The following is a 24,450-nucleotide window of genomic DNA, read 5'->3' on the forward strand; positions in this document are numbered from 1 at the left end:
GAAAAAAGAGGCAACAGCTCCATGCAGTCTGATGTTGGCCCCTTCTTCCTTGGGTCTGTCAGTGTAAGAATAGGAAGCAAAGCAGTGCAGCGGGGGCTACTTTAGAGTATTCAAGCAACAAGTGCAATAGCTAATTTTGTAGATCACTTTGTTGTGACTTGGACATCTAGGGGCGGCTGAGGCAAATTTTGGGGTGTCTATGGCCCCCGCAGCACTGCCCCTTATAGAGTGACAGGAATGCTTTGCTACTGAGGGACAATAACTTTGTATTTGAGGAGAGTATTAACAGCCCACTCCTGATGCATGTGCCTGTGTAGTAATGACTAAAAACAGGAGCCTGAAATTATTGAGCAAGTATCTGGCAAAAATGAAGGTCAGTAGAGCATCAAGTACCATATGTGAAGGAGATGAGATTAGGGCTCAGATAATCAAACCATTGACAATTATTTTTAGGGAGTCTTGGATACTACAGAAGTACCCGGGAGCTGGAAAACGGCAACTGTTGTCCCAATTTGATTAGTTTGCTAAATGAAATGTGGATCTAAAGTAAAATTCAGAGTGGTTGGGGGTTTATATGTGTAACGAATATTCAGCATTATAACAGTTAATACAAACAAGGAGTTTTGGAAGGACTAAAATCCTCATGCTTCAGGGTTTAAGACAGTCTCTTAACTACTAGGGATTAGGGTCAGACCTTCAAGGGGTGGGTGTGGGGCATAGATTATTCCACATTTCCCTACTGTAGGGTTCTTGCTCCTTTTTTGGAATAATCTGTTTGCTGTTCAATGTTGAAGACGGGATACTGGACTATATGAACTAAGTATCTCTGGATTTTTCAGAAAGTACCTAGACAAAATTTCACATGAAACCTTAAAATACCCCAAATACAGCTAGAGAGATTTAATTCAAGAGACTAAAGAAATAATGCAGAAGAGGGTTGGAATTAGTGTGTGTATTTATTTTAATCAGTATGCTCTAGTATTGTATTAATGACTGAGATTAGGCTATAACATGTCAAGTCGCTTCATTTACTGAAGATAATAAAATGGGGGGCTGGAGCTACAAATTGAAATGCCATGTGCCTAAACATACACTGGTGCACTTGGGTAGAAATAACTCCCAAGAAACCTATAGTTAAGTGCCACTGAATTAGTTAAGAGTAGAGAGAAAGATTTGGGTGTATTGATAGACCCAATTTGTAGATTAAATACTCAGTCCAGAGTGCAGCTGCAGTAATCATTAAAGGGACATTGGCTTAAATCAAGAGGGGTGGATCATCTTGTGTTCATAGAGTGCCTTGCATAATGGAGCACTGATCCTGACTGGGGCTCGGCTGGAATGGGTTTGTAGCTGAGGTGGGTACATAGGCAGACGGTGGCTATGTAACTGAGTCAGTTAAAAGGATCTTGGCTTTCTACTTGAGCTTCCCTTTTGGGGTGGGTGTGAGAGGATTTGGATTTCTCTGCCATTCCAGATTGGCCAGGGTTTTTTCCATGCAAATTAAAAAAAAAAAAAAAAGCTTTTAAAATACCTACTCAAGAGATAGAAGATGCTCACTGTGCCTGGGGCAATTTGATGACTCTCTGGCCTGTTCTTGTCTTACACAACCATGTAACTGGGATCTTGGCTTTCACACAGAACACCACGGTGATGTTGGGAAATGAAACTGTTGTGAGCATCAGTATGAAAGATAACCCTCACATGCGCTACTATGCCGGCATCTATGCGCTCTCTATGGGAGTCATGTTGATTCTGAAAGCTGTTCGTGGGGTTGTCTTTGTCAAGGTACGCACCAAGGCCAATTGTTCCCCCTCCCCCCTCTCTGCATGGCTGGGGCCTCTGGCATTCTGATTCTCTCCTCTTGGTATTATTGTGAGGAGGCTGTCTTCAGCTCCCAAGAAAGACTTCCTGAATTTGGGCCAGCCCAAGCACAAGTTGGGTTGACTGCAACCTTCCATCACCTTCTTCACTGTTAAAACCTCTTTTGGCTCATTATCTTCCTTCCACCGCATAGCAGCACAGACTCTGTAGCTGCCTTCAAGACTGCAAGAGCAGAGATTTGCTTTTGGGTCGTGACTGATGTGAGGTTCAGCCCCTTGGTCACAGTAAGCCAGTTCAGTTGTTTGGCGGTGGGCGTGATGTGAATGACAGCATAGCCAGACATCCCTACACAACCCCAGTAACCTTTGCTGTGTTACCAGGGGACACTTAGAGCCTCCTCCAGGCTCCATGATGAGCTCTTCCGACGGATTCTTCGCAGCCCCATGAAGTTCTTTGACACTACACCCACTGGGCGGATTCTCAACAGGTTCTCCAAAGATATGGATGAAGGTATGTCCCTCTCTGTCTGCCGTAACACAGCACCGTCTGCATTCAGACCTTCCAGTTAACTCACCTGGGCATGCCAATTGCTGGATGCAGAGATGAAGATAACCTGACAGTGTGTCTGTAGACATTACAAGCCTTTGGTGCACATATTTGAAATAGACAAATCAGTAATTGGGCCATGCCAGGGTTAGGCTATAGGCTGTCTCCTATGAATGGAAAGCCCCAAATCAGACCAGTCCAAAAAGAAATAGAGCAAACCAATTTCTTACCTAAATCTGATGCATATGGGCTCCCACCAGTCAGTGCTGGGGTACTGCTGGTGACTAGCTCACAGGATTATTAGGATGAGATTGATTTTATTGCATGGTTTTCTGGGTATGTGTTCATCCCCAAAATAAAACTAATATTCACTTCTCTGTGCACTAAAGCTCTTAAATTGTTTTGGAAGGAAGGAGGCTGGCAGGATTTGAAGGCTCAGCCATGCCCTATGCAGTAAGGTTGGTCCTGGGGACTCCAGTCCAGTCCTGATGCTTGTGGTTGCTACCAGACCTGCCACCTTATTGTTCCCATCCAAACCTTCTTGATGCCTTTTTTTATGGCAAGTTAAGAGGAAAGAGCTTAATGGCCGGTGCTGCAGCAGTGACCTTACTGGTGGGGTGGGAGAGGGAGGTGCAATCACAAACATTGTAGAAGACAAAAACACTCATTAAAGAGCAACGCTTTATACCTAAATAAGTTTTGGAAACCAGTATCCCTGGAACTGGTGTGACGTTGTAGAAGCTGGACTAAATTGCTTTATTTAGGTTATTTGGCTCCCTGTTCCCAAGACCTCCCTCTTTCTCTCTCCATCTTCTCCAGTTGATGTCCGTTTGCCATTTCAAGCTGAAATGTTCATTCAGAATGTCATCCTGGTGTTCTTCTGTGCCGGGGTGATCGCTGGGGTCTTCCCATGGTTTCTGGTGGCAGTGGGGCCCCTCACCGTCCTCTTCACAATCCTACATATTGTGTCTAGGTAAGCTCACCAGTCGCTTTAATGGATCAGAGCCTCTCTATCTTAAATTAATTGGGCAATGTGTTCTTCAGGCTGGTGTAGTGCAGTATGGATGGTTATGTGCATCCCTCAAAGCTTCTCCTTCCTCTCTTCCAGAGTCTTTATTCGTGAGCTGAAGCGCCAGGACAACATCACGCAGTCTCCGTTTCTGTCTCATATTACGTCTAGTATACAGGGTCTCTCCACAATCCATGCCTACAACAAAAGGCAGGAATTCCTGCACAGGTCAGTACAGCACTCAGCCTGGAGTTTGTTAACATGGGATAGGACTGGTGTGAACCAGTGTTTCAGGATCTGAAAAACGGGCAGCTGATCTTGTGAGCCTTTCAAAACCATCTTCTGTTAATTGTATGTCCTTGGCTACACAGAGCTGGAACTACAAATCAGATGGTAATATCTGTTTTAATCAGCTAGTCTTATTAAATCCTATCAACGTGTTGTAATAGCTCTTGAAATAATACTTATACGCTCAGTGTTCTGTGGCACTGTAGGTTTTATGGGGTTAGTAGCTTGTAGCTATTGGGTTTCTCCTGGAAGATGCTGCTCAGTTTATGTGGGGAAAGGAGTTGCTATAATGTTAGTGGATGCAGAGGCATCCCTTGTGGTTTGCTGTTGTTCATGTTAGTTTGTTCTTGGCTTGAGAACCACAAAGATGAGCAGATCTCCCATGTGATTTAGGGGCCAGAGGATAAAAGGTGTGTATTTGCGAATCCTCTACCTCCAGGCCTGGTTTGGAGAGAGTTCTGCATGAGAGGCAAGAACCAGGATTAGTCCATCCGGATGAGTTCTGATATTAGTCTCGTGCAGCAGTATTAGAAGTGTCGTCATTAAATACAAAGCTTCAAAGAGGTGCAACTGCCCCTCTCCAAATCTCTCCCTTGCCTGCTTCCAGGTACCAAGAGCTGCTGGATGACAATCAAGCACCATTTTACTTGTTCAGCTGTGCAATGCGCTGGCTGGCCATACGACTAGATGTTATCAGCATCGCCCTCATCACAACTACCGGCCTGATGATTGTCTTAATGCACGGCCAGATTGCTCCAGCATATGCTGGGCTTGCCATCTCTTATGCTGTGCAGGTGAGGTGCTGTCCACTTCTGGACTCTAGACTCTGTCTGACTCTCTAACCATGGTGCATCTTGGTTTAGGTAACGATAACGTCTTACTGAAAAGTTTTTGCTTAATGCAGTGTTGTGGAGAGGGCAGAGAGACTGATGCTTCTGTTGATAATGGAGCAATAGTAATCAAGGATTAGGGCCTTTCCTAGGGGGTAGGGACAGGCTGGAGGAGTCATGTTTGAGATGGTTGCTATTGGTAGCTGAATTTCTCTCTCTTAATGTTCGAGTGGTAGCTGTTTTGGGCTCTCAATAGAATATTGCACATTTTTCTTTCCTGGATATTTCTAAAGAATTTAACATGCACGTTAGCCAATCTGATGGCTTGATGAGGTGTGTTACTGTGATCTTTAGTTTATACTAGTAGTGCTTAGAATACATACAGGTTAGTTCCATTGTTGGGCTTTTTATGCCCCCTTCTTGTAATAAGGTGAAACTACAAAATGAAGAGCTTAATAGTATGCAATGTTTTAGCCATGTTAGTGCCAGGATATTGGAGAGACAAGATAGGTGAGGTAATATCTTTTGCTAGACCAACTTCTGTCTGTGTGAGACACAAGCTTTTGAGCTTACACAGAGCTCTGTGTGGCTCGAAAGCTTCTCTCTCTCACTGATAGAAGTTGGTCCGATAAGAGAATAGTATTAACATTTTAAGTGCCTTGCCATCAGAAACTTACTCAGTCACCTTGCTGACTTTTCAGGTGATCCACAGACAATAAAGAATTACTGCTGGGAATTGTAAGCCTTCTAAAATTAACTATTAAGCTACCACAAGTAAGATTATTTTGCATCAAGGCATCCAAGTTCCATAGGGTATTGATTATGAAAAGCTCTTAGATATGTTAAGAATAAACAAATCCAGTAGAATTCTGTGAAATGAATGGTTCAATTACTGTCTCTTCCCCCTCCCAGTTAACAGGGTTATTCCAGTTTACAGTCAGACTGGCCTCAGAAACAGAGGCTCGCTTCACCTCAGTGGAGAGGATTGATCACTACATCAAGGTAAGGCATCAGTTCACCTTCTTACTCTTTCTTGTGCAATTCTTTGTTGCTGTTCGTGCTCTTGACATGAGAGGAAGGAGAGCTGGCCTGTGTCTGCATTGGAACCTGCTTTAGAATAGGAAATAAGGCCCTGCTCCTGCAAACATGCCTGTGTTTAAAATTGACTTCACTAGGGCTAGTGGTGCGCTTAGTGTTTTCAGGACTGGGGCCTAAGGATTCATTAGCTTGGTACATAAACTGTCAGGGCTTCTGCCCAGTGGCAGTGAAGCCTAATACACTCTGAATGTTTGTTTGCAAGGGGCCCTGCAGCAAGAAGGAAGGAAATGGGGGGGGTGTGTGTGAGAAGGGCTCACTGTAGGAAATCCTTTCAATATTTTAGGGCAGCTGCATAATACCCACTCTCTGGCATGTTTGAGTCACTTCAGGCCTGAAAGGTATTAGTGGCTCTTTTAAGACTTGACTCTACTTGCTCAGCGTTTAAAGTCACTGTGTCCCCATTGAGTCACTCTTGTTTTCCACACAGCTGTCTGCTATAAAATATATTTTGAAAGTTATGGAATCCTTTCCAGAATTGAAGTTGGCAGCTGAGAACCTTAAGACAGCTAAGAGGGGGAGGTGGACCGGGACGAGTCAGGACAGCCACTAATCAACTTGCTGTCCTTGTACAGATGTGCAACTTGCCATGCTAAATGTATACCAAGTTACTGTTGCTCAAGGTAGCAGCAAATCCTGCGCCACACCTTTTTTATCTGTGTGTTGATACTGTGGGAAGAGAGGGGGCCCGGAGAAGCTTGTACAGTGGGTCTGATATGTGGGTTTGCAGACTAGCCTCTTTTCCAGGTCCACAGACACAGGAGTTGCAGAGCGCGGTTCTTTCTCCTTGTGCTGTTCGAGGAGTTGACCCTGAGTGAGTAGGTCAGCATAGAGGCGCATCTCTCTGGAAACTCCGGGCCTTTAAGCAGCTCATATATGGGATAGTTTATCCCATTCTACTCTAGAGACTGCACGTACAGGGGAAAGAAACATTAGTTTAATTTTGTAGCTACACAAAGAAACAAAAGGAAACTAGCAATCTTGTGCAGCCTTCCGAGGTGAAGTTTTCTAACTGCGGAAGCTGAGGTAACCATCCCAGGAATTCCTGCACCTTCCCACCCTGTGAAAGGCCCAGTCTAGCTCTCACTGAGCAGTGCAGTGTTTGTCATGGCCATGTCTTCAGGGACAAAACCCAGGCCTTTCATAGGGTTTTGTAAAGTCACTGACTGTGTCACCCTGGACGGCTTGCTATTGAGCAAGACGACTCCATGATTTCCTACCCTGTTGGCTGTCTAAATGGTCATCGTATCATGAACTTGTTTAAAACTGTTTTGATTGTAATATAAAGCACATTTGACTTTTGTCGTCCTTTCCCATCACAGTTTTTGCTGTGTGCCAGCCATGGCATTCTGTATCTTTGGTCATAGCAAACAGAGTCTCAGTTCTCCGTCTTGGGGATGGCATGGGTGTCTGTGTGCTAGAAAATAAGCTGTCAGCAGTTTCTGTGCCCCATGAAGCCCTGGGTTTGGCATCTTTTCAGTGTGGCTGTTCAGATTTCTTTTACTAGCACCTAGTTCAAGGAAATACAGTACTATGATCATTGAGCAGCATCCCTTTTGAACATCAGTAGATCTGCTGTGTCCACTAGCCAAATCTCTGCTTTCTAGCAGGAAGATGGTCTTGGCAGAAATTGAGGAAAGTGGCAATTACTCACATTCTGAAACGTACCAAAGAGAAAAGTGCCATCACCTGGATTGCATCTGAGTCTGTTTTTGTTTTCTATGGAATGTGATGTTTATAACCACTTAGCAAGGGCTCTGACGGGTGCCAAGCGTAGCAACAAAAGCAAAGGGCAAGGAGCCAACCTGGCTGGGTTGGTAGATGAAGTTTGGGGGGCACCACTCATTGAATTTCACGTTTTATCCACTTTATAAATGCAGATCACACTTGATCCATGAGCAGAACTAATACGTGACCCTCGCACAGCAAATGTGGGTGAATCAGCATTTCTATGGCACTGTGTAGCATTGCAGTCAAATTGTGATTTGAAGATAGTTGCTGGGTCCCACAGCCATAAAATCTCTCTGCAGGCTCCCAAGAACTTAGGATATTTCCATTAATTTATTATCTCCTAGAACTGGAAGGGACCTTGAAAGGTCATTGAGTCCAGCCCCCTGCCTTCACTAGCAGGACCAAGTACTGATTTTGCCCCAGATCCCTAAGTGGCTCCCTTGAGGATTGAACTCACAACCCTGGGTTTAGCAGGCCAATGCTCAAACCACTGAGCTATCCCTCTCCCTGAGAAACTTCATGGTTTCTGTCTATAAACAGTATCTAGCTCTTACTTAGCATTTTCCATCCACACTTTTGCAAAAATAAAACTTGAATTAAGAATAAAATGTCCCATTTTACAGATGGGGAAACAGAGACATGGGGGGGGGGAGTGACTTGCCCAAGGTAACCCAGCAAACCAGTAGCAGAACCAGAAGTTGGGAATGGGTGACGGAATGTATCACCTGATGATTACCTGTTCTGTTCGTTCCCTCTGAAGCACCTGGCACCCGGAAGACAGGATACTGGGCTAGACGGATCTTTGCCACACTACTGACCCAGTGTGACCGTTCTTATGTTCTAACCAGGAACTGAACTCAGGTCTCCTGACTCCGAATCTGGTGCCTTTGCCACTAGGCAACATTGCCTTCCTTAAATGCTCATTAAGGTGGCATTTAAAGCAGCATGTGGGGCTGACCCTGTAGTGGGGAAATGCAGAGCACCATTCAAGGGATCTGGGATCAATTTTGAGGGCACAGCTTCCCTCCTCAGCTTAGCAGTGAGAAAAGAAAGGGGAAAATCTATCATCCAAAGAAACCAACTCCTGTTCAGAACTGCAGTAAACAATATGGTATGTTGATGCTTTTTGCTGACTGGAAACTAGACTTTTCGGTCTTTTTTTTGTTTTTAAAGACCCTTTCTCTGGAGGCTCCAGCTCGAATTAAGAATAAAGCTCCCCCTCTGGACTGGCCCCATGAAGGCGAAGTTGTCTTTGAAAATGCAGAGATGCGGTACCGAGAGAACCTCCCACTGGTGCTTAAGAAAGTGTCTTTTACCATCAAACCCAAGGAAAAGATTGGCATCGTGGGGCGGACGGGGTCAGGTGAGGAGGAGCTTTGGGTGGAGTTAAATAACTTTGCTGGCAGAGTTGAGGCTATAACTGGTTAGCTCTGATTAACGCGAAAGCCTCTGCACCACTGTGAAGATGCTTCCTTCAGGATCTGAACTGAAGGCATTTGAATGGGAGCTGGACAAGAACGATTTACTTACCTTATGTAACTGGTTCTTCAGAATTGTTTGTGCAGATCCCACTCAAGGTGTGCCATGAGCCTTGTGTGGGTGAACATGCTCATAAAGCACTTGCACGCCTTGAGTGGGATCCACACAGATGAAGACTCTAACAAAAAAATAATCCCTCTTGAAGAGGGGAAGCCCAGCTATACTCCAGACAACACAGTCCTAAGTAACACCTCTTCTGTCATCTACGGCTGTTGCCCAGTATCAAGTAGCTACTTTGTTTGTCTACTCAGCCAACGTATGGCTATCCAACTCTTTCTTGTAATGGCCAAATTCTTCCCCCAAAATACGCTTGTTGCGGTTTTGCTGGGAGTTGTTTGCATGGATGTGGCAGCCAAATTTGGCCCTAAATCATCTTAAGAGGCCCGTTCGTTTAAAACCACAGTTGAGTAGGATGATATCAGGTGAATAGCTAAGTTTCAGTATTCTTGTTTCTAAATGAGGAATCGGTGTTGCTTAGGATTTTAAAGATGATGAAGCCCAGCTTGGATTAGACCCACCCAGAACTGTTTGGAGGCCCCTTTGTATCAATATTTTGAAACACTTCTATTCTTTTAAACTGTCTCTGTGTCTCTACAATACCAGCTATACTGAATTGCTGCTCCCAAAAAACACTGGCTGACTTACTTTTTTCCTGTCCATCCTTGCAGGGAAGTCCTCCCTTGGAATGGCACTCTTTCGTCTCGTTGAACTGTCTGGAGGCTGCATTAAAATCGATGGAGTGAAAATCAATGACATTGGTTTAGCAGATCTCCGCAGCAAACTCTCAATAATCCCTCAGGAGCCTGTGTTATTCAGTGGAACTGTGAGGTTAGTAAAACCATAGACAATGGAGATAGAAAAGGGCCATTAGATTGACATGAACCTTGAAAGATTATTTCTGTGGTGTATTGTTCAGTCTAATTTTAAATGTCCCAAGCAGTGGGTTTCTCCCCAGGGCACTAACTAGAGTCACTCAATAGTGTAGCATTCAGCAGTTCATCTTGACTGATTCTTCTGTGGCATATACATCCCTCCTCCTGTGTTCATTTTCTCATTACATTTTGCACCCTGTGTGGATAGCAGCAAAGGGAAACTGACCAGAATCCTGGTCCTAGGAAACAACAGCAGCAGCTTCAGAAAACTGGGTGCCATGGAATTACCATTTGCTGTTGTGTGTGATACCTGGTGCGATATGGTGGTTTGGGAGCAGAAGCTGGGCCTTCTGGCACTGGCCTGCTCCTGCCTTTGGAGTGTGTATTGCAAGAGCCCGGGAGCGGTGGTCTAGTTAGAACGCTTCTAACCTTTTATTTTAGCATAACCGTTCTAACAGGCTTTTAAAACTAAAGCTTGTGACACACAAGCAAGTGAAATCTGAGTTCAGGCTGGGTATTGGTAGAGACTCTGAGTTGGGCATGATCATTGCTGTGTGTTGTCTTACATGTAGCCTCCCACTTTAAATCTCCATTAGATTCTTGCTTCTTTGTGGGGTTTTTCCACCTTTTTGTTTTTTTGGCCATTTTAACCCTTGTGTGCCAGGAGTGTCTGACTTCCGTGGTGTGACTTTTGTTGCTGCATTGGGTGGATATGAGCTGTCCATGCTGAGGGGGTTAGAACTCCACCGTTTTGTCATTCAGTGTTGATCTGGTGAAAGATTCCTTTTCATTTTCTCCCTCCTCCTCTAGATCAAACTTGGATCCTTTCAACCAGTACAGTGAGGAGCAAATCTGGGATGCCTTGGAAAGGACTCACATGAAGGAGTGTGTAAGTATGAGGCATGGTGAGAGGGGAAGGAGAGGAGAAGGGTATGGTTATGTTAGAGAGAGAGAGAGCGACAAAGATCTTACCTGCATATCCCACTAGTAGCCACTACTGCTTTAAAGACTTGCAGGTAAAGTTCAATCTGTCCTTGCAGTCTCTTCTGCTTATGGGAAAGGCTTGTGTCACTTTTCTGGTCATGAGGTGTGGGTGTGGGTGCATATAGTGAACATTAAAAATCGGCTCGTGTGCTGTCTTTGGCACGCGTGCCATAGGTTGCCAACCCCTGCTCTAGCATGTAGGAGCTTGGCCAGCACAGGGCCAGGTTCACGGTTTGCTCTTGATGGGGGAGGATGTCAGGAGACAGGGTATTCATACTGATGTGACTTAAGAATACGCTGTAGGCTTTTATGAATGAGACTTGTTCACCTATTTTAAGCTAATGTCACTGCAAGGTTACCTCTCTTCTAGTCTAGCCCTACATGTCCAGAATTCTAGTGTAAATTCACAGTAGTGTTATCAAATACATGAGGCATTTCAGCTATCAGACCTGCTTAGTTTAAACAGGTTCTAGTTCTGTGTGGTGTTTAGTATGATCTGTTTCTTCTGGAAGATGGAGGGGGGAGAAGCACTTGGACAGCAGGTGAGGGGCACAGGATGGATGGAACTTTCCTTAGCCCTGTGGTGGGATTGAAGTTGCAGAGAAGCAGCATTGCCACTTGTCTTGTTCCCGTGTTGGTGGCGCAACAGCCCAGAACAGTGGCTTCAATCTCCCCTCTTCTTTCCTTCCAGATTGCTCAGCTGCCCATGAAACTGGAATCGGAAGTGATGGAAAATGGGGAAAACTTCTCTGTGGGGGAGAGACAGTTACTGTGCATAGCCAGAGCCTTGCTGCGTCGCTGTAAGGTGAGTGTCTGCGGGAGGGGAAAGAGGTGGAGAGGTCACAGTCACTGCAGCATGAGAAGACTGCTCTCCAGGGCCAAATTCATCCCTGTTCTAATTCCATTGATGTCAAGGGAGTGACACCAACAGTTAATGTGACCCACAGAGTAGGTGGGGTCAGGAGAGTGGGGAAGGCATTCCTTAGGCAGATGTCAGTTCTTCAGGACTTCCTACGATCCATACGTCTCCCAAGTACTGTATCCAGAGATTTGTTACTTGTTAACAGCTAGAGTCTTAGGCTGTCCTTGTGGTTAGCCCTGTGCGCGAGAGCACTAGGTTCCGTCTCCCTCCCTTTGCTAGAGCTCGCCAAGATTGTTGCAGCGCTGATACTTTACATGGCTCCATTCACCCTGACGGTATCGAAGGCTTTTGCTTGTGGTGTAAGGATCACTTCCCCTTCCACTTAAATGTAACCCCTAGAAGTGGAACATGGGACCTGTGCTGCCAAAATTATCCAGGTTTTTGCTCCTTTAGGAGGGGAAACTGAAGAATAATTTCAATGAAGAAAGGATTTTAGGTAGCTCAGAACAGACGGACCCAAGTGGAACTTGACCAGGACTCAGGGCTAAACTGCCTTTTTCTTTTTAAAAAGTGACTCTCGTTGAGTTTTCACATCCTCAGTTTTTATATCTCATCAAAAAATGGCACCTCCATCAGCACAGTGCCCCCCACCGCCTTCCCACCTTCATCCCACCACTCAGGCCATCAGATTCAGTGCAAGCTTGGAAGGACCTGTGGTCTCCGCTAAGATCCCCACACCTCTCTCTGCAGTACCCTGGGTTTCTCTTGTATCACATGAAATACCAATGATGCCCACCTAGCTTAGCCAATGAGATTTGATGAGCTGTCATTCCAGTAGTGTGGTTGTCTGGATCTGAAGAGAAAGAGGATGTCCTTGTTTAACAATGATCCCCTTTAGGCTACTAAAGAGCAATATTGACTAACTCCAGATGGGAGTAGCAACATGGAACCTTGAGAGAGGGAGGTATCCTCAGAAGGGGAATAGTGTCTCTGAATTGTAGTACTGTGTATGAAAACTTCGAAGCAGAGACTAAAGGGAACAATAAATACTATGTGAGTTGCCATGTTCGAGCTATTACCATAGATAGGTGACAATGAGGGCATGGGCTTGAGCTAAGCGAGGGCTGGATGGTGGGAAAAGGGAAGGAATCTCTTCCTTTCTCAGGCTAGCTAGTGAGAGCTGTTACAAGGTAGGCACCAGCATTAATGGAGTGAGCAGTCCCACAGCACAGTGCTTTTTAGTCCCAGACAGCTGATTGATGATGCAGACTTCCTAGCCTCCATTCATCTCATCCTCTCTCCAAAAGCCTTCTCCTGAGAGTGCTGGAGGTGCTGGTTCCATCAGGAATAGTTCACTGGTTAAAGTTCAAATCTGAGATTCAGATGTGGAATATAAAACTGAACGAGATTGATGTCTGAGCCCTATGCCACGGCCCCTCCTGTTATAGGGCTGTGGGACAGGCGATCGTAAAATGCTTCCAGCAAACAAGGCCCAGGGAGTGATTGCGTCCAAGGCAGTTACACAAGATGCAAGAGGCATTGTTAGGATTATCAGTCACCCTTGTTGTCATGGCACTCAGCAGGATTGTCTTCGGACCGCACTGTGTGCCTGTGTCCTGGGGGGGGAGTGGGTTAGCTATAATGTAACACCCTGCATTATGTGCCATTTGCAGGTTTTGATACTAGATGAAGCAACAGCTGCTATGGACACAGAGACCGATGTACTGATTCAGGAGACTGTCCGGGAGGCGTTTGCAGACTGCACTATGCTAACAATTGCTCACCGCCTGCACACTGTGCTGGGCTCCGATCGGATCATGGTGCTAACACAAGGACAGGTAATTAGTCGCACTTTGCCTTTGGGGCTGGCATTGTAGAGTGCTTTGGCTCTAGGTATAGCCTGCTTGCTGGTGCTGGTTACATAGCCAGGCTGAGCTTCTCTCCCCACAGTGTGGAAAGCCACGGTACATGTGGCTGTATGTTCTTTCACCCCTTGGCAGTAGTTCTCTGTGTTGGAATAAGGGACTGCTCCTCGTGACGAGATCAAAGGGAATGAATTTTCCTTCTCCCGCTTTTCCTCAAAACACACCAAACCCATTTAGAAGCAGGTATGTAGGAGCAATCTCATCACTTGGAAACTCCACAGGCAGATTAATTCCAGCAGGTGTAAGAGCTGCCTGCATCTCCTTAGGGTTAAGTGCCATTTGCCTTCGCGCTGTTGTGCAGCCCTACAGTAATAACTGGCTGTGAGAGACACGCGTCAGACTTTCATATGGGGGCTCTATTCAGTAAACTCCAAATGTGAAGAACATGGTGAGGTCCTAGAAGTCAGAGAAGGAAAGACCCGTTGGGTCCCACCAAGTCTGTCTGTCTGAGCCTGTGCAGGGTTGCTCACAATTGTACATTCCTAGTGTTTTGTCCAGTCTCAGTTGAAATGTTCCAAGAGACAGGACATCTGCACCCCTGACCCCCAGGAGCCTAGACCACAGCTGGATCAGTCTCCTCTTAGAAAACTTTTTTTCCCCCTGACGTTTAGCTTACATTTTCTTAATTTCTCCCCATTCCTCCAAGTTACACCCCTGCCTAAGTAATTCCTATCCCTGCTTGACGTTTACCCCCTTCAAATATGTATAGACTGTTACCATGCCACCTATCAATGCCTTGCTGCTGGGGGTCAGAGTTTGCTCTTGCACTCTGGGCCGGTAGGGAGCTGGGAGCACTGCTTCTCATTAAAACTCTAGCTGGCACGTGGAGCAGGAGCCACGTCTAGGCTTTTAAGGCTAATTTGGTGAAGGCACCAAGAGGCATCCGTGCCCTCTGAGTAATCATGTGCTCTTATTGTTGCCTTCATCCATTGCTGAGCGCTCTTCATTCCTCCCTCTTTGTTCTGTGCCACTCATTTATGTCAGAACAATGCTCCTAGGGCAGGGACTTTTTCTTCCTGTGGGGCTGGGTGCTTGGCAAAAAATAATAATGGAAACTCTTGATGGTGGTAAGAAAATGAACGAGGGAAGCTAATGGAACACAATTTAAAGTCTTAAAGCAGATGCCATTAGTAGGCTAAAGCCAGATCTGCAAAAGGAGACCTGGATAATGAACCAGGAGGCTGGCAGCTGTTGCAGTCTTTCTAGCATGTGGGCATCCATGGAATGATTTGGAAAAAAAGATGCTGAGCCAATAAGGGGTGCCCCAAACTTGGCATTATGCAGTCTGTCTGTGTGGCCTTGGGAGATGATGTGGGCAGGGAGTCAGATTGGGACCTGGAATATAGCTGCCCTGGGCACAGTCCCTTGCATTGAGTCCCCTGGTTCATCACTGTGATGTTAGCATACCCTCTGTTCTGGCTACCTGTTCTATGCTGAATTTCATTAATGAAAACTCCCCACCTTGTTTGTTTTAGGTAGTGGAATTCGACACTCCGTCTGCCCTTCTGTCCAATGAGAACTCGCGCTTCTATGCCATGTTTGCTGCTGCAGACAACAAGGTTGCTGTCAAGGGCTAAAATTCAGGATAAAGTCACTTTAATTTGGAGGGTTCCACTCCCTGCCTGTGGCAGGCCAGCCCCTCCTCCTCCTCCTCATTCTCAAAGCAGATTATTGCCTTTTCATCTTTTTAATTTTTAGCACAATGTGTCAAACCTGGAGACTTTTTAAGACCCTGTAAGAATTCTTCCTGTTTTTATTGTATTTATTCCATATTCATATTACTAAATTTTTTTGTTACTAAATGCACTCTACAAATGGCTCAGGGAGCCATAGTTATAAATGTATCAGAGGCCTATAATGAAGCTTTATACATGTAGCTATATCTATACATAATTCTGTACATAGCCTATATTTACAGTGGAAATGTAAGCTGTTTATTTTATATTAAAATGAGCACTGTATTAATAACAGTGCATATTCTTTTCTATAATTTTTGTACAGTTTACGGTACTAGAGAGCTGGCTTTGTTATCAGACTGTATCAGACACCATTTAGTCTCTTACAGCTGGTCTTTTCATAGTGCCGGATTTTCTGCGTGTCTGAATGGAAGTGAAGCTTTGCAGTAGTGTCCTTCAACGTCCCATCGTTATCGTCCTGCACAGGGGGGAAGGGCTCTGTGGTGTAACTCTATTGCATCGTAACTATTGTCAAAGCTGTTTGGAGCATCACTATTGTTCATGGTGGCAGCTGCTGCTGTTGCTTCCCATGATGCTTTCCCAGGGTAGCTTTTTTATGATCCCCTGAGTGGTTCAGGGAGAAGACCACTTCTGGGTCACAGGGAAGTTCCACGATCACTCCGTGTCCTGGTGCAGTGATGGGAATGTAGCAGCTCTTTCGCGTGCAGTGTCCTGGGGCAATAATGGGAATGCAGCACCATTCCCTAATGTATCAATGGAGTTCGGGTTTTGTTTCCATTAAAATAATCAAACTCCTGCTTCGCTGATCTAACTCGTGACCAGAATCTAAATGTTCATAGAACAACCTGCAGTAAAACAATCGCCCTCTGAAGTTCAAATCCAAACCCTGGGTTGCTGGCAGTAAAGTCTTTTCTTTCCTGAGCTGCTCCAGCTGAATCCTTTATCTTGAGGCTGCTAATGCTCTTTACAGGTTGAGGTTGGTTCTTATTGGCATACATAACACTCACCCTTCGTGCTGTTCACTTACACTAAGCTTAAAATACATCAGCGTTTCCTGTTTTGGTCTTGCACACTTATTACCTTAACAACACCCTGAAGTCTTCTGCAGCTTTGAACAGGTTCCTGCTGATCAGGGTGTGACACTGGAAGGAAGCTCTTTTCTTACTGTAAAGAGACCTACCTCAGGTTGCTGAGTCCTCTGTGGTACGTTACCATGATTACTGTACACCATCCCTGTTCTGTGGGGCCCAGGTGGGCGCGGTCACTCCAGTTATAGCTGTGACTTATTGAATGGTCAGCATTGCATGTCTTTGTCAACTTGGACATTTTGTAGCCTTAGCATGTTCGCAAAATGTCTCATCGAGGCAAAAATCTGAAAAAGCGAATAAAACTATTTTGGGTTTTGTAAACTCTTGTTGCGTGAAGCTGTTTCTTTGAGGCACATAAATCGCTGTTGAGCCGCAGGCCTGTTGCGGCCGTTGGCGGAGCTCCACCGCTGAAGAGTTCTCACAATCGGGGGTTTCTCTTGAGGCATCAAGCTGGAGCTGACTTTCCCTTTAGGACAGATCAGTTTCTTTAAGAGTACAGTGGATTATTTCCACATTGCCCAGTACGGAGGTGCTACAAGTTTAAGTGCTGAGCCGGACAGGGAGCACAGGGGACCCCAGTCTGGCATTAATGAGATTCTGCCCTGTAGTAAGAGTGAGGCCTGAGAAGGGAGTGTAGAGCTTACTTAACCACCCTGATAGCCTAGACTGGATTCTGTTTATGCCCATGTCTCCTCAAACACCCGTTCTCTACCCACACCAACTCTTGTATTTCCGGTTGTGTCACATACAGATTTGAAGGATCTAGGCCTGAGTATAATAGCAAAGAAACTGGGGCTCACAGCTCAGCCATCACTACCACAGGGAAACCACAAAAGTAGAAAAGCTTTCTGGGTGTTGGCATGCAGATGGGCAGCACAGAAAGCATCGTTCGCTTTTAGTTGTTCGCTTCGTGTTTGTTTGTATTTTATGATCGGAGACCACAAGTTGCAGATTCGTTAATGAAGAGTGGAGTGGAGCCTTTCACCCAAATCCGTAGTTTGGACAGTTCTTGAAAAATCTGCTGTTTTGTCCCACCCTCAGCCTCAATGCAATTGCCAAGTTCAGTTCACACCAACGAGCGAGCACAGGGGCTCCTGCCTTCGGTTCCTAAGCAGAAAGAAAAATATGGAGAAGCAGGGAGAACTCAATCAGAAGGTGCAGCTGGGCCCACCCCAGGGCTGTGGAGGTTTCTCCAAGCTGCTGTCACTCCCCCCACGCTTTCACCAACCCTGCTGCCCCTTGCAGAATGGACGTGTCCTCAACAAAACGGGGAGTGGAATTTGGAGTCAGCATGGGTCAGAGCCAGGTTTCCTGTACCCCATCCCTAGAGAGGTGGGCCTCTGCCTTTGAGGGATTTACTTACATTTAGATCCAGCAAACCTCCCTCTTTCACCTACTTCTCTCCCCCCACCCCCCGCCTGCAAAAAAAGAAGTTTTTCATAGAGACAGAAACAAGTGAGTATAACGTGTGAGAAGCTTGTTACTTCTTGGTTCAAAACGGTTCCTGCCCCTTTCCCATCCTGTGGCAGTAGCACCCATGTTCCCTTGTAATCAGAAAGCAAGTTATGTGGGATATAAAGGCTTCAGAATTGGGGCCTGGAAGTATTTGTTATGCATAAGGTACTATTAGTGCTAACAGAGGCTGATGGTGTATCCCCTCTCCACTTAGGGTGACCAGACAGCAAGTGTGAAAAATTGGGATGGGGGTGGGGGGTGGTAATAGGAGTCTATATAAGAAAAAGACCCCAAAATCGGGATTGTCCCTATAAGATTGGGTGACCAGATGTCCCAATCTCCACTCCACGCTGCAAGGTTGCTGCAGGGGATAAGTGACCAGAAAGAAGTATAGCTACCCCCTCCATAAACACACACATGTACATCAAAAGTGACAAGTTCCCATCATAGCCACAGCACAGAGGGTGACCAGATTTTGAAAATTAAACAGGGTCCATTTTCTTAATCCAGTGGGGTCTGGAAGCTGGAGGCTAGAGCAGGTGATGGACACTTATCACTGTTTCAGAGTAACAGCCGTGTTAGTCTATCCGCAAAAAGAAGAACAGGAGTACTTGTGGCACCTTAGAGACTAACAAATTTATTAGAGCATAAGCTTTCGTGGACTACAGCCCACTTCTTCGGATGCATATCACTTATCACTGTGATTGGGAGGAGAAGGTAGCTACATTTCTATCTGCACTGCAAGCACCCTGGCAAAACTGTGTCCCTTACTTAACTTCAAGGAAGCCATGGGGGTGGAGGGGCTAGGAAGAGAGCAGTGGAAATCAGCAATTTTATTGTACCCTGGCAAGACAAAGGCTTCAAATTTGCAACTGGATGGTTTTGGGCAATGAGATCCAAGGTTCCAGGGGGACCTGTAGCAATTCCACGTGGGCAGTGGCTGGATGTCCGAGAAGCTGCACATCGATGCACCCTTCATGGAGTTCAGTCAGTGCTGCTCGAAGCACCATTCTTGAGTAGACTCCCTCTCCTGCTGCTGGGGAAGCTAGTGCCAGGCCCTCTGCATCCACTACCAGAGAAAGTACCCAAGGTCGAGCACCGCACCAGCTCCCAATATTCTGCCCTGGTGCTACCATGCCAGCCTATGACCCTGTTTGCCAATGCTGCTGCGACCAGAGGGTTTGAACTGGAGCGCTGTCATTCTACATTCACAGACTAGAAGGAACGCTGGACGGGACAGGTGGAACCGGGCCTGGTCATGGTGGCAGTTTGGAGTGGGGTGGGGTGTTTGAACTGGGACAGTTGGGAAGAGCAGTTGGAACTAGGCAGGTGTGAACAGCTAGTCAGGAAGTAGCAGTTTAAATTGGGACCTGTGGATCTGCATTAGTTGGGAGTGACAGGTCACAGGAGAGTAAGGGCTTGTCTACACTTGGAAAGCTACAGCTGTTCTGCTGTAGTCTACCTACACCAAGGAGAGGGGTTCTCCCATCAGCATAGGTCATCCACCACTCCAAGAGGCGGTAGCTAGGTCTACAGAATTCTTCCATCAGCCTAGCATGTCCACAGCAGGGGTTAGGTGGGTATAGGTACATTGCTCAGGGCTATGGATTTTTCACACCCCTGAGTGACACAGCTGGGCCGACTTAACTTTTTAGTGCAGACCAGGCCTAAGAGTTTGAATTTGCTGTGTGGAGTGAGTTTGAACTGGAGAGAGGGAGCTGAGCTATCGGGGGAGTTGGGGCACCTGGGAGGGAGAATGAGAAATGGCTGGTAAGAAAGGATCCTTTTGAAGGGAATTTGAAAAGGGGATGATGGCTGGAAGCAACAGATGGGATTTAGGGCTGATTTAGGGCAGCTGGGACTGTGACGGTTGGAGTTTGGTTGTGGGGAGGGATGGTCTGACTGGCAGTTGTTGTGGAGGACATTCTGAATGGGGTTTTGGGGAGGTGCCAGTTGGGAATAGGGATGTTCGAATGTGGGCAGTTGGAAAGGGCAGTTTGAATTGGGCACTGGGACGGGGAGAGCTGGGATGGGGTGCAGCGTGTGTATCTGTGGACATTAACAGACCACTGGGCGGAGCGGGTGTGAAGAAGGACAGCATCAGAAAGGCCTTGTTGTCATCCTCAGGGGACCATGGGCAAGGGCCAGGGTAGCACTGCTGCCACTTGGGTTTGTGTCCTGCCTGTCCCCAGCAGTGTAAATTCCTCTCTGGGAGACAGTAGGCTCTGGGCAGATCAAGGGGTCTGGGCAGCCATTTTGGAGGAGGGGGTGTCTGGGTCATGAGTGGACACCAGGTGCGGGCTGCCCAGCTAGAGGAGGGGGGCAATTGTGTTGTGGATGGATACTGGCTCAGGGTCATTCCCTGCAGGAGAGGGTGTCTGGGTCGTGGGTGGGGAGCATCAGTGGGGCAGATGGACGCCGGGTTCGGGCCATTCCCAGGCAGAGGGGGGCATCTGTGGGGTGGGTGCATGCTGGGTGTGGGCTGTGCCCCTGGAGGAGGGGGCATCTGTGGGGGGTGTGGATGCCGGGCATGGGCTGCCCCCTGGAGGAGGGGGCGTCTGTGGGGTGGGTGGATGCCGGGGGTGGGTTACACCAAAGGAGGGGGTGTCTGTGCCATGGGTGGATGCTGGACATGGGCTACCCCCTGGAGGAGGGGACATCTGTGTGTGTGGGGGAGGTGGATGCCGGATAGGGGCTGCCCCCCGGGAAGAGGGGGTGTCTGGGTGACAGGTGGATGGTGGGTGCGGGTTGCCCCGAAGGAGGGGGTGTCTGTGCCATGGGTGGATGCCGGGTGTGGGCTGTGCCCCTGGAGGAGGGGGTGTCTGGGTGGCAGGTGGATGATGGGTTGCCCTGGAGGAGGGGATGTCGGGGGGTGGGGGTGGGTGCTGGGTGTAGGTTGTGCCCCAGGAGGAGGGGTGGCTGGGGGGTGGGTGGATGATGGGTTGCCCTGGAGGAGGGGATGTCGGGGGGTGGGGGTGGGTGCTGGGTGTAGGTTGTGCCCCAGGAGGAGGGGTGGCTGGGGGGTGGGTGGATGATGGGTTGCCCTGGAGGAGGGGATGTCGGGGGGGGTGGATGCCAGGCGTAGGCTGTGCCCTAGAGGAGGGGTGTCTAGGGGGTGGGTGGATGCTGGGCATGGGCTGTACCCCTGGAAGGGACGTCTGTGGGTGGATGCAGGGCGTAGGCTGTGCCCCAGGAGGAGAGGTGTCTGGGTGGCAGGTGGGTGGCGGGTTGCCCTTAAGGGGGGGGTGTCTATGGCTCTATGCCATGGGTGGACGCTGAGTTTGGGCCGCCCCCACTAGCCAGCCACAGACTCCAGCCCTCCCAGCTATGCCAGGCGTTGGTGGTGCCCCTGCAGCTGGGGCCGTGGGGAGCCAAGCCCCCGCCTCGCGACTCCCCGGCACGTTCCCTTCCCGGGCGCCCCCTGGCGGCCGCGCCCCGCCGATCGCTCGCGCCCTGCGGCGCCCCCTGGCGGCCGCGGCCGGGATTGCTGACCCCGGCGCCCCCTGGCGGCCGCCATCCCGCCCCTTCTCGGTGCTGCAGGCCGGCCGGGTCCGGCGCTCCCGAGGGCCGGTGCCGAGCGGGGCCTGCGCGGCTCTCCTCCCCCCGGTGGCCTCGGCCGCGGGGCCTCCCTCCTCCCCGCCCGCCCACCCATGGATTTCACATAGCGGCCGCCGCCTCCGCCTCCTCCGCTCCATGGCGGCTCCGGCTCCGCGGCCGCCCGGCCTGTGCTGCTGCCGCAAGGGGCCCCCGCCCGGGCCCGAGGCGCCGCCGGCCCCGCCGCCGCCCCCGCCCGAGCCCCCGCCGGACGTGGCCTCGAGCTCGAGTTCGCAGCTCTTCCGCCTCCGCCACCTGCAGCTGGGGCTGGAGCTGCGGCCCGCGGCCCGCGCGCTGGCCGGCTGCCTGGTGCTGGAGCTCTGCGCCCTGCGGGCCCGGCCCCGCGCCCTGGTGCTGGACACGCACCCGGCCCTGCGCGTCCTCTCGGCCGGCTACCGCCGCGCCCCGGCCGGGGAGGGGCCCTGCGCCTTCGGCTTCCCCGCGGGCCCCGGCCCCGGCCCCCCGCCGGCCGAGCCGCTCCTGCCCTGCGACTCCGCCTGTGCCCTCACCCCGCTCCTGCCCGACCCCTCCACCGCCTCCTCGTCCCCCCTGTCCGCCCCTTCCACCGCCTCCACCCCGCTCTCCGCGCCTGCCACCCCGGGGCCGAGCCCTGACCCCGGGGCCGGGGCCCAGCTCGCTGCCCTCCCTTCCAGCCCCCCGGCGTGTCCCTCCCCTGACTGCCCCCCTGCGCCCGACCTGCCGCCCCCTCCCTTCCCCACCTTCCCCGACCCTTCCGCAGCCTCCTGCCCTCTCGTCTTCAGGGTAGACCCCTTCACTGACTATGGCTCCTCCCTCACCATCTCCCTGCCCGCTGCCCTGCAACCTCACCAGCCCTTCCAGATCATCGTCCGCTACACCACCACCGACGGCCCGGCCGTAAGTAGCCTTTCCGAGCCCCTGTCTCCTCTGCTGGAAAGTTTGTTCCTTCTCGGAGGGGGTGTCTGGGTACCCTGACGGGCAGCAAAAATACCAGCGGCCAGGAGTAGAGCCTGTGCCCTCGGCTATCTTCCCAGACCTAGGCCTGGATTTCTCTCTCCTTCTGCCAGGGTACAGCAGAAGGTGTGGGTTGAAATACTGTCTTCGCTGGCAGGTTGTGCTTTGGGGTTTCGTGGGCTTTCTCCTGGGGTTTTGTCTGGGCCCAGCCTAAATGACCTTGCCTGTCATTTTGAAGCATTTGTTGCTGTGGATAGTAGCGGTAGGTGGTTTGATTACATGGGAGTGACAGTGGAGCTGGTTTCCCATATTGGCAATTCACTATCTTGGGCAATTCACTGTCTTGTTATCCATCTATCGGACACCTACGAAGACACAGTGCCCGTCTGAGGCACTTGCAGTCTAGGTTAGATGAGCCAAAGCTTGACCCAGGGGAGATGACAGCAGACAAGTGGAGGTGTAGGAACGAGGGGGCGTCTACCCTATGTAATATCATGAGGTTACTTATTTTCATATTATTGTTCTTTCATTTTTGACCTATAATTCGCTGTCTTTGAAGTTGGTGCCTGCGTGTGGGCTGGCGTTAGAGGAAAATCAGAATTTCACGGCTACGTTATCCTGCCATTTTTCTGATTACCAGATGGTCTCTGTGTAAACAGCAGCTTTCCCCTTCCTACTCAGCGTGCTCCTTCTGAGTCAGTGTGTGTGACATCTCTCTTCACTCAACAAGGGCGTACCTCAGGATGTGACGCTGAATAAACACGAGCCCTCTTCTGAAGCCTCAACCTGTGATGGGTGCAACAAAGGCTTTTTACAACACATGCGCTGACTGAGCCACTTGCTCTTTCTGTGGGCTCTCAAAAGTTGATGCCCCTGTTCATTGCCACTATGGGCATAAGCAGCTCAGAGTTACGCCCTTAAAATCAACATGGTTGTTGGCAAGCGGTGCACACTCAGACAGGTCTACGCTAGAAGTGCTTTGCCAGTATAGCCATATTGGTATCTATACTGCCAAAGCACTCCTTGCATGTTGGGTATGCATTATTTTACGCTCCAGCTGCAGTTTTGCCAGTATAACTGCATCTACACTAAGGGCTTTTGCTGGCACGTGTATTGGTCATAAAGCACACCTCATAGCACCCCTGTCTATGCCAGCAAAAGTCTGTAATGTGTACCTGGCCTTGGTTCCTTTCCTTTTCTGCCTCATTCAGAATGCTTCTGAGCAGGTCGGGTATCTGCAAGTAAGCCAGAATACAGTGGACTTTTGCCAAATGTTTGCAGAAATTAGGTTTTAGATAGCCAGTTACATTTTGGTAACAACAGCAGGGAGCTGGAATTTAATACACAATTCAGGCACGAATAGCTGTGTACCAGTATTTTGGGAAGACATTCTATTGGATGTGTCTGGCTTTGGCAGTGTTTAATTGGATTATAACACAGTATGCTCAACAGGCCCACCTAGTGGTGGCCCCTGACTGGCTAATCTGCCTGGGACAAGCAACTTTTTTCTGCAGTAAAGAGAGAGCTTTACAAATTTTGCTGCTCATTTGGATTCCTATAATTCTCTGTAACCACTTAGACCCTGAACTTTCAGTCAATACCCAGCTGATCTTGGAATTCCAAGGGATTATGGAAATAAACATATCTAAGCAATCACTGGACTTTATTAAATTAAGTTAAATTCAGCTCTCTGTAACTGAACAGTACAATATCCGTTCTCTTTGTATTTAGCTGTAATACGAAGGTGCTTTGCTCACTTGGGCTGCGTACATCCCTTTGCAAAATGTAATAAGGTCTCATGAGGGTTTTGTGAGACTCGCAAAACTTTGATACGCTAATGTGATGGACATGCTCATTTTATCTGATGTGATTTACCCTTACCTATAGCAGCTTGTTTGTTCAGTATAATGCACTGCATTTAGCTTTAGGGTCACAAAAGTAATGGGACTAGCACGTGTAATTGTTTTAATTGCTGAAAATTATTCAGACAGAAAATCTAAGGGGAAAAAAACTGAAAAAATCAGTTTATGGCAAAATAATCTAGTAGACAACAAGTGGTAGGTCACACATCCTTGTGAAAGGAACAGATTTCCAGGTAGAAGTGATTTACCAGATTTCTCTCTCTCTCTCTCTATCTCAGGTATTTATCGGGTCCCCATTCATTACTATAGTACTTGAGTA

The 24,450-nt window shown here is 48.5% G+C and overlaps 2 protein-coding genes across 9 annotated transcripts in view; both read left to right on the forward strand.

Annotated features, from left to right (window-relative positions):
- The window catches only part of ABCC5 (ATP binding cassette subfamily C member 5), a 69,493-nt gene extending 52,885 nt beyond the window's left edge, over positions 1–16,608 (forward strand). For all 8 annotated transcript variants that reach the window (XM_054039484.1, XM_054039485.1, XM_054039483.1 and 5 more), the window contains 12 exons: positions 1,639–1,785; positions 2,202–2,331; positions 3,187–3,340; positions 3,476–3,604; positions 4,272–4,458; positions 5,407–5,496; positions 8,494–8,683; positions 9,528–9,687; positions 10,542–10,620; positions 11,407–11,520; positions 13,251–13,415; positions 14,978–16,608. In XM_054039484.1, coding sequence (XP_053895459.1) covers positions 1,639–1,785; positions 2,202–2,331; positions 3,187–3,340; positions 3,476–3,604; positions 4,272–4,458; positions 5,407–5,496; positions 8,494–8,683; positions 9,528–9,687; positions 10,542–10,620; positions 11,407–11,520; positions 13,251–13,415; positions 14,978–15,079 — 1,647 coding nt within the window. In that variant the 3' untranslated portion in view covers positions 15,080–16,608. The remainder of the gene's footprint in view (positions 1–1,638; positions 1,786–2,201; positions 2,332–3,186; positions 3,341–3,475; positions 3,605–4,271; positions 4,459–5,406; positions 5,497–8,493; positions 8,684–9,527; positions 9,688–10,541; positions 10,621–11,406; positions 11,521–13,250; positions 13,416–14,977) is intronic.
- A 4,683-nt stretch (positions 16,609–21,291) lies between these two features.
- RNPEPL1 (arginyl aminopeptidase like 1) overlaps positions 21,292–24,450 on the forward strand; it is a 28,860-nt gene continuing 25,701 nt past the window's right edge. Inside the window, exon 1 of the mRNA XM_054039693.1 lies at positions 21,292–22,212. Coding sequence (XP_053895668.1) covers positions 21,436–22,212 — 777 coding nt within the window. The 5' untranslated portion in view covers positions 21,292–21,435. The remainder of the gene's footprint in view (positions 22,213–24,450) is intronic.

The sequence above is a fragment of the Malaclemys terrapin genome, chromosome 9 (genome assembly GCF_027887155.1).
Source record: "Malaclemys terrapin pileata isolate rMalTer1 chromosome 9, rMalTer1.hap1, whole genome shotgun sequence".
In the NCBI taxonomy this organism is placed as follows: domain Eukaryota; kingdom Metazoa; phylum Chordata; order Testudines; family Emydidae; genus Malaclemys; species Malaclemys terrapin.